Source organism: Sus scrofa, chromosome 4 (genome assembly GCF_000003025.6).
Source record: "Sus scrofa isolate TJ Tabasco breed Duroc chromosome 4, Sscrofa11.1, whole genome shotgun sequence".
Taxonomy (NCBI): Eukaryota; Metazoa; Chordata; class Mammalia; order Artiodactyla; family Suidae; genus Sus; species Sus scrofa.
This window is the reverse complement of record NC_010446.5, coordinates 130,013,093-130,036,590: the sequence shown is the minus strand read 5'-3', so window position 1 is coordinate 130,036,590 and position 23,498 is coordinate 130,013,093. Positions and strand designations below refer to the sequence as shown.

At 43.8% G+C, this 23,498-nt stretch overlaps 1 protein-coding gene across 1 annotated transcript in view; it reads right to left on the bottom strand.

Annotated features, from left to right (window-relative positions):
- The window catches only part of COL24A1 (collagen type XXIV alpha 1 chain), a 331,418-nt gene that overhangs the window by 206,587 nt on the left and 101,333 nt on the right, over nt 1-23,498 (bottom strand). Inside the window, 1 exon segment of the mRNA XM_021090341.1 lies at nt 9,496-9,549. Within this exon segment, the coding sequence (XP_020946000.1) occupies nt 9,496-9,549 (54 nt within the window).

Sequence of the window (23,498 nt, the reverse complement as noted above, 5' to 3'; positions counted from 1 at the left end):
CCTCGGAGGACCAAATCAGGCTACTCAGAGAGCCACAGAGGATCAAGAGACAACCAGGAGCTAGAGCAAGGCTGAGCGGTGAGGTTCATCTCCTACACACGCGCACCACTTCAGCACTGGGAGAGGCAGCTGTTCTGCCTAATACACGGAAACGAGTCAAGAAAAATGAGGAAACACAGGACTAGGTTCCAAACGAACGAACAAAAAAACAAGACAAAACCTCAGAAAAAGACCTTACAGAAATGGGGATAAATAATCTACCTGCCAAAGAGTTTGAAATAATGGTCAAAAGATGCACCAAACGTGGGAGCAGAATGAAAGAACACAGTGGAAGGGTGAGCAGAGAGACAGGAAATACAAGAATGGACTGAGTAAAAACCACAGATTTGGAAAGTGACTGAGCTGAAAAATACACTGCGGGCACTCGAGAGCAGACAAGAAGCCACAGAAGAGTGGGTCAGTGACCTGGAGGACAGGGCAATGGAATTCACCCAAGTAAAGTAGGGGGAGAAAAAACTACTTTAAAGTTAAAATAGCTTAAGGGGCCTACAAGACAACATCAAGCAGAAGAGCATTCACCTTACAGAGGGTCCCAGAAGGGGAAGAGTGAGAGAAAATGGCACAAAAACTTACTTGAAAACATAATGGCTAAAAACTTCCCTAGCCTGGGATAAATAAATAGATACTGAGGTCCGGGAAGTAAGGAGAGTTCCCAATAAGATGAATACAAACTGATCCATATCAAGACACATAAAAATTAACATGACAAAAACTAGACAAAGATAGAATGTTAAAAGCAGCAAGAGAAACAACTTTTTACATACAATGAGACTCCCATTCAACTGACTTTGCTGCAAAAACTTTGCTGCCAGAAGACAGTGGCATAATATATTCAAAGTGCTAAAAGGAAAAAAACTTCTAAACAAGAATACCCTACCCTGAAAAGTTATCATTTAGAATCAAAGGAAAAGTAAAGAGTTTTCCAGACAAGCCAAAACTAAAGGATTTCATCACCAATAAACTAGCCTTACAGAAAGTGTTACAGGGGTTTCTTCAAACTGAAAAGAAGAGGCACTATCTAGCAGGACGAAGACATACAAAGTAAAAAAAAAATCTCACTGGTAAAGGCAAGTACACAGTAAAGGCAGTGGATTAACCACTTATAAAACCAGTATGAAGGTTATGAAGGTTAAAAGACAAAGGCAGTAAAATTAACAATAACTACACTAATTAGCTTAGGAATACACAAAATAAAAAAATGTAAAATAAGACATCAACAACATAAAACATAAGGGAAGAGAGTAAAAATGTAGAATTTTTTAGCATACCTTCAAACTTCAGTGATATCCCCTTAAAATAGGTGCCGCATGTAAAATCCATGGTAACCACAAAGAAAAACTCATAGTAGATGCACAAAAGATAATAAGGAAGGAATCTAAATATAACACTAAAGAAAGTCATCAAACCGCAAAGGAAGAGAGCAAGAGAAAATGAAAGGAATAGAGGAGCTCTATAAAAACAACTAGAAAAAGTGAACAAAACTATACTAAGTATATACCAATCAATAATTATTTTAAATGTAAATTGACTAAATTATCCAATCAGAAGACACACAGTGGCTGAATGGATTAAAAAACAAGGCTCATCAATATTTTGTCTAAAGAGACCTGAGATATAAGCAGATTGAAAGTGAAGGGATGGAAAAGATATTCCATGCAAATGAAACATCAATAAAGCTGGTGTAGCTATAGTTATATCAGACAAAATGGGTTTTCAGCAAAGACTGTAATAAAAGACAAAGAAGCGTATTGTATAAAGGGGTCAATCCAACAAGAGGACATTATATTTGTAAATGTTCATGCATCAACACAGGAGCTCCTAAATATATAAAGCAAGTATTAACAGACCTAAAGGGAGGAACTGAGAGCAGTAAGAGTAGGGGACATTTACACCCCACTTACATCATCCAGATAGAAAATCAACAAGGAAATAGTGCCTTCCATGACACACTGGACCAGATGTACTTAAATTCCAACGGAATTTTTTGAAGATAAATAAAAAAACCTATCATTCATATGAAACCAAAAAGGACCCTGAATAGCAAAAACAACTTTGAGAAAGAATAACCAAGCTGGAAGCCTCATGCTTCTTGACTACAGAACATATTACAAAGCTGCAATAATCTAAACCATTTGGTACTGGCAAAAAACACAGATGTAGACCAACAGAACAGAATGGACAGCCCAGAGATAAGCTGAGGCACATACCATCAAATGGTCTTTGATGAGGATGCCAAAACTAAACAGTGGAGAAAAAGGAGTCTCTTAAACAAGTCATTTTAGCAAAACTGCAAAATAATTAAATTGAACTCTTATACCATACATATGAATCAATTTAAAATATACTTACATTAATGAACAAATGGATTAAAGGTTAGTAAGCTCCTAGAAGAAAACTCAGGCAGAAAGCTCCTTGACAAAGTCTTGGTAATAATTTTTGGATTTGACAACAAAAGCAAAAAGAGACTAAATGCTCAAACTAAGTGCTTCCATGCAGCAGAGAAAACCATCAACCTAGTGAAAAGACAACCCACAGAATATGGGGGAAATATTTTCAAACCATATATCTTATAAGAGTGTAACGTCTAAAATTTATAAGGAACTCCTCCAACCCAAGAGCAAAAAAATGTCAAATAATCCAATTAATTTGATGGGCAAAGGGCTTGCAGATATTTCTGGATATACAAATGCAATACATACACATGGCTAAGAGGCAAATGAAAAATTGTTTAACACCAGGAATCATCCGAGAATGAAAATCAAAGCCATAATGAGATAGCACCTCACACCTGTTAGGTGGTCTAAAACCAATAAACGTAACATAGCAAGTGTTAGTAAGGATGCAGGGAACCTGGAACCCTTGTGCACTGTCAGTGAAAATGTAAAATGGAGCAGCCACTATAAACACAGCATGGCCGTTCCTCCAAAAATTAAAATAGAACTACTATGTGATCCAGCCACCCACTCTTGGGTATTTATACAGAAGAAGACTTTAAAACAGGATTCAAAGAGATATTTGCACGCCCATGCTCACAATATTCACAATAGCCTACGTAGGCAACTCCTCATTTTTCTGTGTTTCACAGATACTGTGCCTTTTTTTTTTTTTTTTTTTTAAACAAACTGAAGCTTCACGGCAAACCTGCATTGTCAGATGATGGTGAGAATTTTTTTATTTTATTTTTTTTGTCTTTTTGCCATTTCTTGGGCTGCTCCCGTGGCACATGGAGGTTCCCAGGCTAGGGGTCGAATCGGAGCTGTAGCCACCGGCCTACGCCAGAGCCACAGCAACGCAGGATCCGAGCCGCGTCTGCAACCTACACCACAGCCCACGGCAACGCCAGATCGTTAACCCACTGAGCAAGGGCAGGGATTGAACCCGCAACCTCATGATTCTTAGTCGGATTCGTTAACCACTGCACCACGACAGGAACTCCCGTGGTTAGCATTTTTAAGCAATAAAGTATTTTTAAATTAAGGTGTTTTTTTTTAGACATAATACTATTACAATCTTAACAGACTATAGATCAGTATAAATGACTTTTACATGCATTGAGAAACCAAAAAACTTGTGCGACTTGATTTTTTTGTGATATTTGCATGTTGTCTGGAACCAAACCCACAAAATCTCCAAGCCGTGCCCATAGGTGGGAACAGTCTTAACAGACACTGATGGGTTAAAAATCATGAATTTTGGACTGCTGGATAAGGGACTAGTATTATTCAGCCTTTAAAAAGAAGGAAATTCGGACACGGGCCACAATAGGGGACGATTCTTGAAGACCTTAAGCTAAGTGAAATGAGCCTGTCACAGAAACACAAATGTTGCTTGATTCTACTTATAGGAGGTGCCCAGCAGTCAACGTCATAGCAGCGGAAGAGAACGGGGGCTGCCGGGCTGGGGAGGTGGGAACCGCAGCTGCTCTCACACGGGCCCGGAGTGTTTCAGTCACGCAAGGCGAACACTTTCTAGATACCTGCTGTTTCAAAAATGCATAAAGGAAACAATACTTACTGTACGCTTCAAAATTTGTTGAGAATAGATGTTTTGTTTACCACAATAAAACAATCTCCTCCGGGCTCATTAGCATTCAGAGTCCCAACTTTATGTCTAGGCTCGTCCCAATCTACTGACGTTTTCTCTTCTAGAGCCAAGCAGGTTTCTTCCCACACCTCCAGCTGTGAAGGGGAGTCCGGCAGCTGCCGGCACCTGCCAGCAGCCTCCACGTGGGTTCCATCATGAGCCGCTGCAGCTGCCGACCCAGCAGCGCCTGAGCGGAGCTCAGGGAGGAGACGGGGATGAAGCCTCCGGGAAAACTGGACAAACTGCTCCGGAGATAGTCAGATACGTTCTAGGAGGAGATTTTATGTGCCTGATTCTTGCGTCTCCTCACATCTAGAAAAACACCAAAATCCTTCCTGGGGACGTGTGCTCCTCGCCACTGGCAGGGACCTTCCGGAGGCCAGCAGCGAGCGGCCCAAGTGTGTCGGCCGCAGGCACCGCCCCTCACCGGCACCACACACATCCTGCTATGTCCCCCTCCTCTTTGGGGCGGCATTTCAGAGCCATCTGAGACTCAGCGCAGGCTGCGGCTACGTCGACCAACAAAGGATGGCACAGCCATCCGCGCTGGCAGCCGCCTCCAGGGAGAGCCCGGGGCCCTGAGGGGACCTGGGTGGAGAGGAGAACACCTGCCACCCGGCAGCCTCCTAACCGGAGCCCGGGGGGCTCAGGCTGTGAAAACCCAGGATCCTGGCCCGAGAGCCGGGGGCGTATCAAAGGAAGGATTTCAGGGAGCCCAGGCCCCTTCTGCTGCCACTCCCTGCCTTTTGTTGCCCAAAACTCCTATATACGCTCTTGCCCCCCTTGCCTACTGGCCTCCTCGGAGCGGTTTCTCAGGACGACCTGAGATGCTGCTGTCTCCTGGGCTTAAGTCCTAATTATACCTTGAGTAAAACTTAATTCTCAGCTTTCAGGGTGTGCATTTTTTTTAGGTTGACACAAGCTTGTGTTGATTTTGTGCCAGTTGCATAGAGTCTCTAATCCCTTGGATCTACTTGGCCAAATCCAGCTCATCCAACTCAAATCCCAACTTCTCCAGGAAGCCGCTCAGAAAAATGGCCACATAAATTATTCTCTTCTTCATAACTTATTACGTTCTGCCTAGTTTGCTTTTTAACTTTTCACATGTGGAAACCTTATGTTGCCTGTTTACAAGGTCCTAGTAAACAGAAGAGCATTTTTTTTATTATTACTATTGTCTTTTTACAGCCACATCTGCAGCATATGCAGGTTTCCAGGCTAGGGGTCGAATTGGAGCTGCAGCCGCTGGCCTACACCACAGCCACAGTAACGCCAGACCCGAGCCGCATCTGCAACCTACACCACAGCTCACGGCAACACTGGATCCTTAACCTGCTGAGCGAGGCCGGGGATGAAACTCACATCCTCACCGACCCTGTGTCGGGTTCTCAACCCGCTGAGCCATAACGGGCACTGCCAGAAGGGCATGTTTGAATCTTGTTTTCAAGTAATTGCTTAACACAATGTTTTCCATTGTACACACTTGATAAATATTTCTCAGCTGACTGCTGCCTGGAAAACAGAATGGTTAAAATAAGGAATCTGTGTACAAAATGTTGACTTTGGAACGTGACTCCTCAGGGCTTGGTTGAGGTGATTCCCGAGAACCGTTTAGGTTAGCAGTTCCTCTCATCAGGTTAGCTCATCTCTATACAGATAAACATGATGTATTTTAATAAGTCACTGTAAAAACTATTTCCATGTCTTCCATAACATAACCTCCCTAAGAGGCCTTCTCTAAGAGCTCACCAGGGAAGTTATACAGCAGACAAGGACAGCCTACTTGACCATCCTCAATTCCACAGCCAAAGTAACAACATAAACCATGACGGCCTCAAATAAGTTATTCCTGTTGACGGGAGAGCAGAGACTGTTTACTGGGTGCTCCTCTCCGGCGGTGAGCAGCAAGGGATGTGGTTCTGCTGGTGCTACGGGGCACCTGACAGCAAACTGCACAGTGGGCAGCTCTCGGGAAGGCTCTGCCAAAGTACGTTCTACAGCTCTGCGTACACATACGTACACACACAATCCCACAATCACTGGAACCGTCACGAACACAAGTTTCCAGTGTTACCGTGAGGTTTTTAGTCAACTGGCAGAAAATGGAGAGAAAATAAAAGGCTTCTTTAGAGCTGTGCCAAACTGCTCTGGAAGGAACACAGTTTGTTTGCAAATAGGGTGACCATGTATTTCAAAGAGAGGGCACAGGATTTGTCTGATGACAAATAGAAGGCAGAGGATTTGTTTGATGACAACCTGTACAGCCTCAACACAACTTTAGTAGTTCACACTGTACCCACTTTCCAAATAAGATAAAGGGAGTTTTAAAGTAAGATAAAGGGAGTTTTAAATGCCTATGGTGTACACAACTAAAGAAACACATCACGCTATTTAATAGGGTCAGTATATTTGGCTCTGTTTTTCCCTCCTGTTTCTAGAAACAATTTCAAGGCCAATAGGAAGAATAAAGAAGAGACAAAAACAGACCCTTCTCAACCTCTAGAACATAAAATAATACTAACATCCCTTTAAAATTTCCTGGTACTTTGATTAAATCATTTTTTCTAAAACATTCTTTTAAAATACAGTGATGTGCAGAAAATCAATTAGTCTCATAAGGTCAGTGCTGAGGGCTGCAAGGTCAGATTTATCAAAAAACTTACGTAAATAACCCACAAAGAATTACCACTCCTGGAAAGACAACTATTAATATTCATTAAACGTCTGGCTGTAAGGTCGTCTGTCCCACTTCTAACCACTGTAGTCGTAAGACTAAAGGAAGTCATGAAAGGAAGTTTTCAAGATAACGATTAAAGTCATATAAAGATAGCAATTATAATAATATTTACGAGGTCAGAAGGCTTTCTTCAGTTCTGACATTTCTCTTGACAAAACTTCAAGAAAAACAAACTTTCCAAATGGAAAAGGACTTAGAGAACTACGCTGTCCTTCATCTAGTGTGATACATACATAAAACCATGAAGTTCACGGCAGAGGGGTAAGACGGGGCGAGGAGAGGAAGAGGCACAAACTATCACACAGAAAATAAACAAGCGATGAGAATATACTGCACAACACAGAGGATACAGCCGATATTTTATAGTAACTATAAATGGAGTTACTATAAAAACGGTGAATCACTGCATACAGTTTTAACTTACAATAACTCTTTTTTAAAAAAGTTAGGAAACCCTACAGAAGAATGAAAACATTAAGTTCAAGTATCACTTCCTCTTGAAGTAATTCCCAGTGTCTTAAGGCAGAATCTGTTGCTCGGAGTTCCCGTCGTGGCTCAGTGGTTAATGAATCCGACTAGGAACCATGAAGTTGTGGGTTCAATCCCTGGCCTTGCTCAGTGGGTTAACGATCTGGCGTTGCTGTGAGCTGTGGTGTGGGTCTCAGACACGGCTCGGATCCCGCGTTGCTGTGGCTGTGGTGTAGGCTGGCAGCTACAGCTCTGATTCGACCCCTAGCCTGGGAACCTCCATATGCTGTGGGATCGGCCCTAGAAAAGGCAAAAAGACAAAAATAAATAAAGAAACAAATAATAAAGTACTTATAATTAAAAAAAAAGAATCTGTTGCTCAATTGTCTAGGCTCTCACAGCACTTCAACCCTTATCTAGAGCACTTCTTAAAACATTTTGTGATTTTTAAAACACGTTTTTTATCTCTCACTAAACTGTGCGCTCATCCAGGGGAAGAGTAACTGAGCCACAGACTGTTTTACCTCCAAATTTTTCTATCACTTCCCTTTAACCTGTTACCCAGCTGTACTGTATCTTTCCAGATTAGTTTTAAATACACTCCTTCAATCAGTCATCCGTTCAGGCACCATCTACTGTCCTCGTGTTAAATGCTATGATTATTACTATGGTTGTTGTGATGTGTATAAAACCAATGAGTGTCTCTTCTCAGAAAGCTTTTACCTAACAGAGAGGTAAGCAATCAGCAGTTATAATATATGAAGATAAGTGCCTGGGCGCTGTTTCAGGACACAGTGAAGAGCGGATCAGTACAAGCTTCCTGGAGACCCAGCCGGGTGGGTGTCAGCTGGACGACGACGCTGGGCACAGGGAGGTGGAGGCACCCAGACAAAAAGGGGGGCATGAGGGAGGCGCTGCAATCTGCAGCCGGACGTGGGGTCTGCTCCTCCAGCAGGTTACCCACAGTCGTGCTTCTGGAAGAACGACGGGCGCTGTGACTGAGGGTGGGTCACAGACAGCCTTGTGTGAAAGGCAGAGAGTTTCCACCTTTAACCTGGAGGCTAGGAGAGACTGGAGAGTCTGAGGACGCGGCGGGGACAGGAGGGCGCTGCTTTACAAGCGGGACCGAGTTGCAGTGTGGACGTGGGTTTGCGGAAGTGCCGGGCTGGCGGCAGGAAGACCAGGCGAGCGCGCGAGCCCCATCCTGGTGAAGAAGGACCGGAGCCCGCGCCGGGTCCAAGAGCAAAGCGGGGAGCGGTCAAGTCTGTTCCAAGGTGACAACGGAATAAAGGCGAGGCACGTCTGGGTCAGAATTCCGGTTAGGTCACTTGGCAGTCACGTGACGGTGAGGGCCAGGTCCGCTCTGACCACTGCTCCCAAGCCAGGGGGATGAGACCTACGTCCCGAAGCTGCTGTGGGGATGGAACGAGCTTCCGCTGAACCCGAGACCAGCGGGCGGGGAGGGGCCTGGGCGCCGCGGCCCCGCCACTCCGGCTGCTCAGCTCGCCGGGGCCCTGCGCCCAGGACCCGGCAGCGGCCCAGACTTCAGGCCGTGCAGCGCCGTCTTCATCCCCAAGACTTCACGGGTTTCCAAGGCTCGTTCTAGGCCGGCCTGCCTGGCGAAGCTGGGGCACACGCACAGCAGCAGTAAAGCACGTGAGAAGGGTTTCGGGTTCTCTGGGTCTTCTGCGCTGTGTCAATCCCAGAACACCGCAGGCTTTCCCTATTCCAAGCACCGGATATTTTACGGGGCCTAGAGTTTCAGTGACCAGAAACGCTCATCCTAAGCGTTTTAGGGTTTTTAAATTTCTTTTTCGTCTCTTCCAAGGAATCTTTTTTCATGACTGATGTGCTTTGCAAATACTGTCACTCTAACTGCAGCCCAGACCAAACCAAGAAAATCATTTTCAATGACCTGAACTCAAGAGGTTTTATAAACATACTCCTACTAAACAAATAACACCAAAAGAACAGCCAGATATGCAAACTACTTCCTGATTGATACAAGCTGTTTTTAGAACGTACCTGAGACAGCTCAACAAAATACAGAAATGTTCTGATAGTTCTAAAATCTTTTTTTTACCCGTTTATTGAGACTTCAGATAAGAAAACTATAGACGTAATACGTTTTTCTTTCTTTTCTTTACCTTTGATCCTTCAGGACCGTTCTGTCCAGGAACCCCGATATCTCCTGGAAAACCCTAGGGAACATAAAAATATAGAGCATTTACCCCATAGTAAATTATTTTTAATGTATTAAGCATATGAAAATTCGCTTTGCATTTCTTGGACGTCCAGTTAAGACAATTTATTCTCCTCAAAGCTTCAATGTTAATGATTAATCATTAGGCAGTTGTCTGATATTGGAACACAAAACTTACAAAGTATACTAAACAGAGCCTACTTGGCCAATTGTTCACAAACAGTCCTCAGACTCAAGGAAAATTCTCTAATCCAGTCTAAGAGTTTTTTTAAATCTTATTCAAAACCATTCTCAACTTGAAAAAAAGCAAAGAGGCATCTAACAGGACTTTTTGGTGCCCCAGGGGCCACAGAGCCACCAAGGATTGGGGGGTCCATTTGTTAGAGTCAGCGTTTACCAGCCGTATGTTAATCTGTGGCCTCTGTCAGGGAGAGATGCGAATAACTTCCTCCAGGTGAAAAACAGTAACCCCAAAGGTTAGCGCTTAATGCGCGGGACGTCTTCTCCTAATATCCCCATGTTTAGTTGTCTGTAACTGACTCAAATGTTCTTTGGGATTTTTTTTGTTTGGTTGTTTTTTTTGGAAGCAAAGAAAGGTTTATTGCAAAGGCCAAGCAAAGCGCAAGTGGCTCATGCCCAACAGACCTGAGCTCCCAGTGGCTTTCAGGGAAGAGTTTTTAAGGCAAGATTTGGGGTGAAGGCTACAGAGTGTGTCACTTTCTTCTGATGGGCTGGTGGCGATGTAACAGGTGGTGTTTTGGGAACCTTATGCTCAGCCTGAAGCTACAACCTCTACCTGGGAGGACCCTTTGCCAGAACTCAAATGCATGACCAGGTTGTCCTGTGTGGCCACTGGAAGGAGCTTGGTCTCTGCTCCACAGCTGCCCGACTGTCGCTGAACTAAGAGCTCAATTACATCTTACCGGTGCCATCATTAATGAATGAACCGAATAAAATCTTGGACCCACATTGACTTATATTTGTCTGAGAATCTTAATTTTATCCTTTTAAAAGTGTCCTTTAGCAGTCTAAAACAGCTGTCTCAAGAAAGAGATATGGACCAAAGCGTTAAAAAAAAAAATCTGTGCTGAGAACCGGCCAAGAACGCCACTCTAACATGGTTAGCTCACATTCTTACTGAAATAACGCATCAGAATAAAATTCACCACAATAAGTTTCCACATTGCTAACCTAATAATACAGTTTTACTTGTATTCTATCACAGGTTAAGCTGCTTCCTTCTGACATGGACAAAGAAATAAGACAAATATAAGAATAATCATTTTTAAAAATAAAGAGGGCTGCAATTAAGTATGAGTATCGGCTAGAAAAGACAGCTCCGTGGAGAGGAAAATATGACAGTAATTGAAATGCCTACAAGTAAGATGGAATAGCGAGGTTGATTCTGGAATACTCATCCTAGAAAGAAATCAAAAGCAAGTGATATCAACTCATCCAGTAGGATTAGGATGGAAATGCCTCTACTCTGATTTAAAATCTGGATTCTGTGGGAAAAATATTACGTGAGGACATTTCTGGCAAGAGAAAAGGCAGCGGTAACAGAAAGACTGGTCAAAGGATCAGCTTTCTGAAGTTTCCGATAGAAACCCACTTAATAGACGTGTTGATTGCTTTCATGAAAGGAAAACAGGCTCACCTGTGCCTTCTCTGCCTTGAGTAATTATCCCTCATCTTTCTTCACCTGGAGTTTTAAATAGGAACTGAATAACACATAACTTGCAAATCTTTCTTTGATTCCAAATACCCTGAATTAGGTCCCTTCTAAGACTCTCACACCATCCTAGGGTCCTACAAGATGACTTAATGCGATGTTTTGCACTGTTCCGTTTTCCTCATCAGATTTGTGAATGACTTCCAGGCAGCCTTATCTCTAATTAATCACTGTATTCCCCACACTAGTACAACAGTTGGCTCACAGTAAGTGCTAAAAATATATTTTCTTCTTGTTGAATAATGACTTGTTTGTTTCTTTGGGGAAAAAAGAAAGGACAATATAGCTGGTGGCTACTTTTGACTTCTGGGTACTGTGCCACAACTGCTGGTTCACAGCATACCCGTGGATAAACTCTGAATTCCTGTCCATTTTCCAGATGGGCTTGACACCTTGTACTAGAAAGTGAGAAAGCTGTAAAACATTATCGAATCTGGAGTCATGTTAAAAGAACTCTGGAAGCTCGAAGAGGGTCTTACCAGCCAGATACGGGACAACAGGAATTTCAATAAGGATAAAAACTGCAATGGATTGAAACATGTTGAGTATGTTTAAATTCAGGAATTAGTGGCACAACAACCAAAAAAATCATTTGCATTTAGAGGATGAAATTATTTCCCAAACCGGTAAACAAAGGTGAAGAATCAAATACTTATTCCACCTTTCTTATACATACTGTCAACACAACTAACCAAATGGAACTTAGGGGTTGTGTTCCAGCCGATAAATGAAAAAGAAACGAAAGAGCAAGGATGTCTCCATTTGTCATCCCCTGAATGACCTAATGGATGCAGACAACTGAGGAGTCACAACCTTAACTAACACCACAGAAAGGAAATGGATACTTCTCACACTTCCGATGAAAGAACACAGTCTGCACATGCGCCCCACCACTTACTTAGTTTGTAACCAGGAATTTGCGCCTTGGACCCTCTTCATCCGGTTCAGCCACGCTCTCCACCCTGACTCCTGGACTCTGACAACCAATCCCTTCTCTGTACCTCTAAGTTCTGTTTTTGTTTAGATTCTACATAAAGTGAGATCATGCAGTGTTTGTCCTTCTGCATCTGACTTATCTCCCTGACAGCTAATGCACTCATGATGCAACTAGGATTTCCTTCTTTTTTAAGGCTGGATAGTATCTAATCAGTGTTTTTTGTTTGCTACTGAGTTTCATGAGCTCTCTATATCTTTTGGATATTAGCCCCTCATCAGATACATGATCTGCAAATATTTTTTCCCATTTGCTAAGTTGCTTTTTCACTTCACTGATGGTTGCTTTTGATGTGCAGAAGCTTTTAGTTTGATGTAGTCCTACTTGCTTATTTTAAATTTTTTTGCCTATGCTTTTGATGTCACGTCCAAAAATATCATCACCAAGACTAAAGTCAAGGAGATTTTTGCCTATGCTTTCTTCTATGTGTTTTATGGGTGTAGGTTATACATTCAAGTTTTTTTTTTTTTTTTTGTCTTTTTTGCTATTTCTTTGGGCCGCTCCCATGGCATATGGAGGTTCCCAGGCTAGGGGTCGAATCGGAGCTGTAGCCACTGGCCTACGCCAGAGCCACAGCAATGCGGGATCCGAGCCATGTCTGCAACCTACACCACAGCTCACGGCAACGCCGGATCGTTAACCCACTGAGCAAGGGCAGGGACCGAACCCACAACCTCATGGTTCCTAGTCGGATTCGTTAACCACTGCGCCACGACAGGAACTCCACATTCAAGTTTTTAATCCATTTTGGGTTGATTTTTGTGTATGGTATAACAGAGGGGTCCAATCTTATTTTTTTCTTTTGCACATGGCTGTCCAATTTTTCCCGAACCACCTATCAAAGAGACTGTCCTTTTCCCATCCTATATTCTTGATTTCTCCATCATAGGTTAATCAATCATATATGCATAGGTTTATTTCTGGTCACATTTTCTTTCTATTCTATTCCACTAATCTAAGTGTCTGTTTTCATGCCAATATCATACTGTTTTGATTACTATAGCTTTGCAGTATATTTTGAAATTAGCAAGCGTGATGCCTTCAGCTTTATTCTTCTTTTTCAAGGTTGCTTTGGCTATTTGGGGTCATTTGTGCTTCCATATCAATTTTAGGATTGTGTGTTCTATTTTTGTGAAAAAATGCTATTGGAGTTTTGATAAGGATTGCACTGAATCTGTAGATTGCTTTGGATAGTACAGACCTTTTTACAGTATTAATTCTTCAAATTGGTGAGCATGGATTATCTTTCCATTTATCTTTGTCTCCTTCAATTTCTTTCATCAATGTCTTAAAGTTTTCAGTACATAGGTCTTTCGTCCCCTTGGTTAAATTTAATCCTAGGTATTTTCTGGATGCAATTAAAAATGGGATTGTTTTCTTAAGTTCTCTTTATGATAGTTCATTATTAGTACAGAGAAACAACTGATTTTTTGTATACTGACTTTTCTACCCTGCATCTGGTGCAATCTTAATAGAAATAGTCTAATCACTATTTTTAATCAAGAAGTAGAAAACTCAAGTAGCTTTAAAAATCAGTAAAAATGTGTCTTCTATTTGTGGACTCCTCACATTTGTTTATTGCACTAAGAAGAGTGACTCAGCATTCTCGCCACTAAAAACACTGTCATTCTCTAATCACTAAAAGCTGGAGACTAATGCACGGGCACTTTGTAAAGCAAAACCTGAGAACCAAAGCACTAGCAGATTCTATTTGTTTCCTGAGAAATCATGAAAGTAAAATACTGTCACTCTGACTCTGTCAGTATTCGGAAGTTTGGAAGCTAGAGGATAAATATGTGGTATTCTATGGTACACAGCAAGCACTTCAGCACTTCTTCAAGAAGAGTGGTTGTTTTCTTTTGAAATATATAGCCCTTCCAATTAAAAAGAAATATAAAATGATAAACAGATAAACAGTCCACAAACAGGAGTTCCCCTGTGGAACCAGACGAGGATCTGGTATTATCACTGCAGTGGCTCAGGTCACTACTATAGCATGGGTTTGATTCTTAGCCCAGGAACTTCCATACGCTGTGGGCGTGGCCAAAAAAAATCCACAAATAAAATAAATACTGTTATTATAGATGAGTGACATTTTGGCCATTTAGGCCAAAGTTTTTCATTGATTTTTATATACAGTGTTCATTAGAGACACAAAAATAGAGTACAGTTTGGCTTAAATTTAGTTTTTGAGTATAAGCCTGAAAAAAGTAGAGATTGAGAAAAGACAAAATTAATGAACCATTTAAGCTAGGACAACATATAACTTCCTAGAGGGCAAAGTTATACAAAGCCTCACCTGGTGCTGGGCTACGCATTCAGTAAGCATATGATGGCCTGAACTGATGACCAAATTAAAAACAAATTGTATTTGAATAATTACATTTTCAATTAGGCAGTTTCCAAAGCTACCCTTTGTCTGAAAAAGCAAACAACCCCCCCTCCAAAGAGAAACCCCAGTATAGCCTCTATAGATAGGATTGGAATTTTACATATGCAAATAAGAAGGAATGCATCCAGAGGGAGAGAGGGTCTGTAAGGGGAGAACTGGGTTTGGGACATGGATCCAAACAACAGTCATGAGATTTTGGTCTTTAGCATTTACGGAGCTACGTGCCATGTCAGGAATACAGTGAGTCCAAGTAGGAAAGCCATAAAAGAAGATTAAAATGACCTTTCTGAGTGAAAATAATCCATCCAAAAGTTAATGCCAAAAAAAATATTTGGAAGGACAAAAGTAATAAATTCACTTTCCTAGTAAACTATAGAAACTAAACTTTAGCACAGGGAAGTGTGCAATTGCAAATTAACCAACTATCATGTCTTCTGAGAAAACCACAAGCAGAAAATATGAGCTTCTGGAAAAACAAATGCAGAATAAAGAATTCATCTAAGTATCTGGCTCTTCTTCTCTTTTGTTATTTTTAGATCTAAAAAGCCATCAAAACCAGATTTTTTTCATTATGATCTCGTTGTAAATCTTGGCGAATGATTATTGCTATTCATATATTTTCCCTTTTGTAACTCTTTATGTTTAAGCAGTAAATATAGCACAGCTAAACTCTAAATTCCATTTAAATGTAACATCCTAAAATCTCAGCAGAGAAAATCCACAGACAATAAAATTCCTTATGACGAATTCCTCTCTTCTAAGTAAAACTGCTTGAATAGTCTCCATGAATGTTAGAAGTCAAAAATCCACTAAGTCACCTGCAGAGCCTGCTTTCATTCTACTGAAGTCCACAAGAAACATTTTACGAAAAATCATTTTTAAGTAAGCAGTTTTGACTGCTATTTGATGCTTAAGTTTGATAAAAGGCAGATGGGTGGCACAGTGCAGAAGGAAAGAACACAAGGTCAGAAAGGAGAGACTGCAAAGGTGAACAAAGAAATCTGAGGGTTTGATGGATGCGTTCACTATTTTGATTTTGGCGATTGCTTCAAAAATACCACATATGTCAAAAATCATCAAGTTGTACAATTTAAATACATGCAGTTTATTATACATACATTATACTTTAACAAAACGGTAAAACAAAAAGGTAATTGCTATTGGATGTTTTGGATAACTGCTGGCCTCTTAGGTACACAACAGTCGGTAACCACTGGAAGAACCTTGGAACCCCTGTCCCCAGATAAAACTCAGTGAAACTCAGATTTCATACTGTTTTGGAAATAATAACACGACTGTGACTTGATGCATACCTTTATATAAGCATCTTCTTAGGTGCTCAACGTCTATATATTTGACTCATTTAGAATTCTTATGAGCATCTCAATTAAAGAACATCTAGGCATTCATTCAAGGCGTAGTTACTCTGTGTCAGGCATTGTTCTTGGTACTGAACATAACTCTACAGAATGAAGACAGACCCTGGTTTCATAGAACGTCTATTCTGGACAGTCCTGAGCTCAGATTCTCCTCCTTTCAGTGTGTGTAAGTTTGTGGGAGAGGGAAGTTAGGTGATTTAAAAAGCCGATTTATATTGTTACAAGGAAGTGGCATATAGCAATTGCCTATTTTTATTCTAAATAAACCCCCCATGGGCAGGGCCACTCTATGTTGTTTCTCATTCCCTCTTTTTCCAAATGGAATGAATATCCTGGCTCTCTTGTTTTCCTTCCAAAATCACACACTCATTAGTTGAGATGCAGACCTGTATCTGGGCCTCCCTGGGGAGGCACCTAACCCCAAAACCTAGCCTTGGAGCTGCAAGTAATAACTGACCAGTACCCTGGCTTATCTTCCTTTGGAGAAGGGAGAGCACGTGGTATTCCCAGCGGTGTGGGCGGCCGCACTGTGTTATTAAAGGCATTTTAAAGACTGTGTAAGTGGAAGAAGGGTCCATACAGACGATGGGCCCCGACGAGGTGAAGGGAGGAGGAACTCTTTTCATCTGTTCGCCGTCTCCTTGGGAGGCACCTCTCTTCCCAACCTGCAGGCGTGAGCTTCGGGTCTGCTGCCCAGTGTCTGGGGCTGGGAAAGTGACCTGAAGCCGGCCAGTAACCGTATTCCTGTCCGGGGGCTACTGTGACTGATTTAAAGGTGACCACAAATTCCGAGTCAGATTGGCTGGAGTCCGCCTCAGCATCTCTGCTGGAGCGGTCAGGAAAGAGGAGCGGTCCCGCTTTGCTGAGGCCGCCATCACTCTGAGAGCAATATTAGCCTAGAGTCGCCAAGAGCCACCTTTTCCACCACGTGACGGGAATGGCTGAGAAGGGCGAGGAGATGAGAGCGTCTTGATTCAATTCATTCAGCTCCTGTATCGAGCCAAACCTCTAGGCGCCTGCACTGGTGGACTTCACGACCACATTAGCCAGTCCTGATTTTGTGGCTGAAAACGCAGTTAGGTTTGTCACTTTTAATGGAGACAGATGTGACTAAACGCTGAACTACCTGCTGTCCTCTAAATCCACCTGCCTCCTCACAGGTCTGTTCAGGACTGCCCCACCCCCTGTTTGCACTGGCTAGGCCCCTACTACTCCGTCGTCTTTTCTCCAGGAGCCCTGCTTCTCAGAAGCCCTTCTGAACTCCCTGCCCCGGTCCTTCAGACGCACCGTTACCAACTCCAGGGTGTCTTGATCTGGGAAGCCTCTCATGCTTTGCTGTAGTCAAAACCTTGGCTTGTTCCTGTCCCCTCCACAGAACTCTGCTCACGTGGCTGCGCTTCCCTATTCCAGCACAATCCAAGCTCATGGAGAAGGTCAATGTTCCAAGCTCATCTTTACCCTCCAGCGCTTGACATGCTGCGGGAGACAACTGTCCACAGGCTCTGGAATTTCTGAGGGCCTTCTCATTCCTCGCTTCCACCTCTTTTCAGGGAATTTTCTACAGTGAAGACGGAGAAAGTGTCTCCCCTACTGCGAGAGGCAGAAACACTCACTGTCCTCATAATGCTTTTTCTCAAACCCATTTTTTTCTAGAGCCTCCCCAGCACCCGACGAGAAGTGCAGCTCAGTGAGTCAGTGCACAAATGGTGATGCTCCGGAAACTGCTATTGCTGAGAGTCATAAACTACCTTTTGTCTCCGTCCCGGGAGTCCTCTGTCTTCTACGAGAATTGGTGAAACTGTCAGGCTAACTTGTTGGCTTGCAAATTGGATAAAATTTCAGATCCTTCAGAGTCCGTCTCAGTTCAGGGGATAAGGATGGGATTCTGATGGAGACATAGCTTCTGGACGAGGAAGTATGAGGGCTTCACTAGATGGCAACGGATGTGAGGAGAGTTCAAGGGAACAGGCAGGAAACACGGCCACGTGGTAGAGCCCCCACTGCACTGCCTGCTGGGAGAGAGGGCTGCAGACCAAGTGCTGGGACCGAGAAGGATCTTCCAAGGCAGCTGCCCTCGTTGTTGCCAACTCTCCTCTGGGTGGAAAGATCTCCTCACCAATCTGGGAGCGGCCTCGGGTCTACCTCACTGTAAGCACAGTACTAAGCGCTCTCAGTCACAGCCACTGGCAGCACTAAGGGTCATCCTGGTTTAGCAGAAAATGCCATCACTTTTCAGATAACATTTCTGGAGACGACCACCTATACTGAGCATGAAAGGAGAGAAATTTGTGATCACTATGAACAGAAATCAGGCAGATCAATAAAACGTGGGCTGATTTACCTGGGGGAGGAGGGAAGAACCCACGTTTTTCCACAATACAAAATCAGGCCTGTCTATGCAGCCACGGAAGCCTCCGTCTCTGACACAGTTTGGAGTAAAAGGCCTTGTCCATTCAGCACCAACCTACTTTGACAAGCTTACCTGTCGCTCTGGACCAGCACGAGGAGTCCCCGTCAGGCCCAACCAGCCTCATTCACTGCCTGCAGCTCCGCACGCACAGGACCCACCTGCACGGCCAGTGCTGCTCGTGTGTCCACCGGCTGCCCTGCCCTCCCCTTTTCCTGCCCTTGATCCATCAACAGTAGTTTTTTTGTTTTTTTGTCCCATCAACAGTTTAATTCATCCTTCATCTTTTCCGCGACCCCTTCCCTAATCCTTCTATCTCACCTTAACCTCTCCGCTAACACTGAGCTATAGTAACCACTTACTTAATTCTGCTGTGACCGTTATACCTAAAACTACATGTACATACCTCGTCTTTCCCGAGGAGGCTGTAAACTTCCCTCAAATAAGGACAATACAATCTTTTTTGTGTATACACACACCTACGCTGTTCTCCAGGCAGCCTTGCACATTGTAGGACTCAAGAAATACTTTTTTATTGACTAATTTAATGATGTTTTCTTTCAGCACCACTTTTTGAGTGACAACTAAAAAACATCAAATTACTCAATGCAATGCAAATGATAAGAGACATGAAAGACGTAACTGGTTTAAGTGACGAGAATCCATCAGCACGAAGATCCACTTGCCCAGTGCAGCTGGGGCCACAGGCAGCTGAATTCCAATCAAGTTCACTGAGGTGCCAAAATGGACATTTCAAAGCACACCTTCGCCTGGTATGAGCACACCTTCTGCTGGCACGAAGCACACCTTCTGCTGGCACGAAGCACACCTTCTCCTGGCACAAAGCACACCTTCGCCTGGCACGAAGCACACCTTCGCCTGGCACGAAGCACACCTTCGCCTAGTATGAGCACACCTTCGCCTGGCACGAAGCACACCTTCGCCTGGCATGAGCAGACTCAGGATGAACTCGGCCTTTGCCTCCAGTGGAGGCCACCGCGTGGAAAAAGAGGACCCAGAGCTTGGCCACTTCTGGTATCTCTGTAACGAGTGGTCCCAGCTCATCTCTGTAGTAAACGACTGGCCTCGTTTACCAAGGACATAATCCAGAATCAACTCCTCGGCAAGCTCTCCAGCCCAGAGAGGTTAACAACGGAATCTACAAATATTCTAACTACGCTGCTACCACATCTGAAGGGGGTTTGCTGCCAGAACCGGAAGGACGCTCAAAGTCAACAATCAACACTACTGTGCATACAAAACTGAAAAGCGTCCTGTACAGCATTTTCCGGAAGTTTTTCTTAAAAACAAAGAGCCATTCCAGAACAAGTTTTAATCTTTAAAACACATGAGGTCTTATCTTGAGACACAAGATAAAATTATAATTCTGTGAAGAGTTAAATGTGCAGATATATTTAACTTCTTTGTTACAGCAATTTAATAACTAATCAAGATTAAGGAGTTCCTGTCATGGCTCAGTGGTTAACGAATCCAACTAGGAACTATGAGGATGCAGGTTTGATCCCTGGCCTCACTCAGTGGGTTAAAGATCCGGCATTGCCATGAGCTGTGGTGTAGGTTGCAGATGTGGCTCGGATCCTGAGTTGCTGTGGCTGTGGTGTAGGCCGGCAGCTACAGCTCCAATTGGACCCCTAGCCTGGAAACCTCCATATGCCACGGGTGCGGCCCTAGAAAAGGCAGAAATTTAAAAAAAAGATTAAGCAAAATATTGGGAAGAAAAAAACTGAAGTGGTTTGAAGTGACATTTGCTCAGATGGTCTTGAATGATGAGCAATTCTCTTCAATGCCAGTGACAACTAACTGAGCATTTTCAACAAAACTTCAGAATGCTTTGCTTTTACCAGCTTGTAAGAAGATGTGAATTTCCAAGCTAGAAGGCATGAGCAAGACATACTGGCCCGCCTTGTCCTATCTTGTTGGTTGTTCAGAGGGCCCCTTGAAGGGTATGAGTAATCTGAGGCACATCAAAGTTTCTAATCAACCACACATGTTCCCTGCTCACCAAACGACACATAAAATTCCACAACTCAAGAATTGTTATATTAGTTCCAGGTTTCCATTTAGTGTTGAGACATCAATATCGTTGAGAGGGGTTATACTGCAGTTAGCTGTTAACAAGTACTGCTTGGATGACGTATATTTATCCGATTTTTCCCTAAAAACGAGCTTTGATAAGAAGGGTAAATTATGGAAAGAAAAGAGACACTGGTCTTTGAGACAGACAAGAACCCGGGCCCGAGAGGGACAGAACAGGAGAGCAGGGACCTCGGGGAAGAGAGTCTCTGGCTCCTTCATCTCGAGAACTACACTGATCCTACACGTTCAAAGAAAGACCTGATTTTTAGTTTTCCATGTTATCAAAGCTAATTAATCTTGATGTCTGAGGGAAAGCGACAGTGGAGGCTTTGGTGTGGTCTGAATTTAGCAGTAACTTCTTAAATATAAGCTCTGCAAAGTCAGGACCTGATCTAATTCACCATGGTTTTGTGTTTTTAGTGATTCATGTAAAATAGACATCTGAAACGGATCTGCTGAAAATGAATAATCAGACTTGGATTTTCCAAAGAGGAGCTGAAAATGCAGGGCTGCTCCTCTGGAGAGGCGGCCCTTCGGTCCTAAGAATCAGCCAGTCGCTCACATGGACCCAACTGCCAACCAACCCCGCTGTGTGTGGAGGGAATGTCAGGTCAGTGCCACCCCTAACGAGCGAAAACGGGCACGGGCGGCAGCCTCCTTCTGAGCAGCTTGCTGTGCCACAGCGGCCCCTGTAAGCGTCGGCTGGATGCTGGAGGATGACTGCAGAGGTCCACAGCCCGTGCAGCTGCTGTGTCTCGTGCGGTGTTACTGCCACAGCAGGTCACTGGCCTGCCCACGTGGCACACAGGCGCTCACCGGCAGATGCCCCCTGTTCACTGATGATTCTTAAAGAAGACAAAAACGGTTCATGTTCCCGTGGGCCCTTCAATCCGCAAGTATAAGAAGTTCGTCTTTACAGAAACAGGTACACATTTGTGTTAAAAGTGCTCCTTCCTCCCTTGAGAGGTTAATTAGCACCACCGTCTAGGGGAAGACAGAATTCCTGACCCGCAGGCACGGACCCCACAGGGCCCAGCATGTCTACGCTGCAGGAGGCACAACCGCGAGCCCAGGAAACGGTCCACTCACCTTAGCCCACCCGGCTCCACCTGGAGGTGGCCGGCCCATCGGACACTGGACAGCTCCCGCTTTAACGGAAGAGCCAGCGCAGGAGAAACAATATGCAAGGGGGGCGCGCCGCCCTCAGAACACAGTGCGTCTGTTAAATCGGAGACTTGCTCCTGCGGACGCCCCAATGGGATACGTGAGACTGGGAGCCAGGAGGAGAAGCAGCCGCGGTCCTGCCGGCCACCCCGCCTAGAACCACACCTTCTCTGCTTTCCGTCCCCACAGCGCTGGGCTCTTAGGTGGAAATCTACACCCACGGGGCTCGCTCTGGACAGAGGACACAGCACAGGTCCCTTCCGACGAAAGCTTACGGCCGCCACAGCGCTTTAGACTTTTTATGATAAGACACAAGCAAACAAGAGGCGCCACCAAACCAGCCCGGTTAACCGCCTCCAAAAGAAAAGGAGAGGCTGCTGTGCAGAAAAAAGGTAGGAGGAATACACATGGGGCCCAGGAAGCACGAAGGCCATGGCCTGGAATGCCAGACCAACGCCGTGCCCAGCAGCAAGGAAGGTTTAGGTCGTGCACCGGCAAGTCACCGAGACCTACTGAGAGGGGCTGAGGGCGACGGGAATTTACAACAGACAGCAAAGGAGCAAGAGGTAAGTACCAGGTACGGCCCCAGAGCAACTGGATCAGCAGCTGCCGCAGTCCATCCCATTAACACAAAAAGAAGTGAAGATACGGCGGAAAGTAAAGGACACAACCCGTGAGACGAGCAGGTCGCGCTACCCTAACCTTCACACCCGATGACGACACCACACCTTCTCGTCACCTTCATGTCGAACGTTTACACAAAGTGACCGGGTGTAAGGTCACAGAGAAAAGGTCAGATCCGTAAGTCGCATAAAAGAGAACAAGTTAGGATCGGAGTGCAAGAAAACAAGGAACTGTTAACAAAATCAAAACTGCCAGCTCCTCCACCTGGAAATTTTAAAACTCCTTTTTAAGTAACTCTTGGGTAAAAAGGAGATATACACTGAAATGGTATGCTATCTACAGATAGTGGCGATTTTCAGCAAGACGGATGCAGCTGGAGATTATCATACTCAGTCAGACAGAAACAGATGAGCATATGGTGTCACTTACGTGTGGATACAATGAACTTATTTATAAAACAGAAGCAGACTCACAAACTTCAAAAGCAAACTTAGAGTTAACAAGGCGGAAACGTTGTTGGAGGGATAACTCAGGAGTTCGGAATTAACAGAAACACACCACTCTACATAAAACAGATAATCAGGAGTTCCCACTGTGGCTCAGCGGTAACAAACCCAACTGTCATCCAAGAGGACGCGGGTTTGGTTCTTGGCCTTGCTCAGTGGGCTAAGGATACAGCAGTGCTGTGAGCTGTGGTGTAGGTCACAGATGTGGCTCGGATCCCACATTGCTGTGGCTGTGGTGTAGGCCGGCAGCTGCAGCTCTGAATGGACTCCTAGCCTGGGAACCTCCAAATGCTGTGGGAGCGGCCCTGAAAGACAAAAAAAAAAGATAAATTAGGCCTTATGTCCTCAGCATGAGAAGACAGGTAAATACATCAAGGAATGTTTTCATAAGGTTATTAAAAGAATGTAAGCTTATAAAAGAGAGAAACTTTTATTAATCTGTTACTATTTTAATTGTTAATAATCATTGGAATTACTCAAAACAACTTCCTTCTTCCCAAAATGATGACATTAACACATTGCTATATTTTACCTCCTATGACATGTCTACTATTAAAACTAGGTATAATGCAGTTTTTTAGATTTTTGAACCATCAATTCCAATACACTTTTAAATTAGACAATGGGTAAGAACAGGCATTTGCTAAGGAAG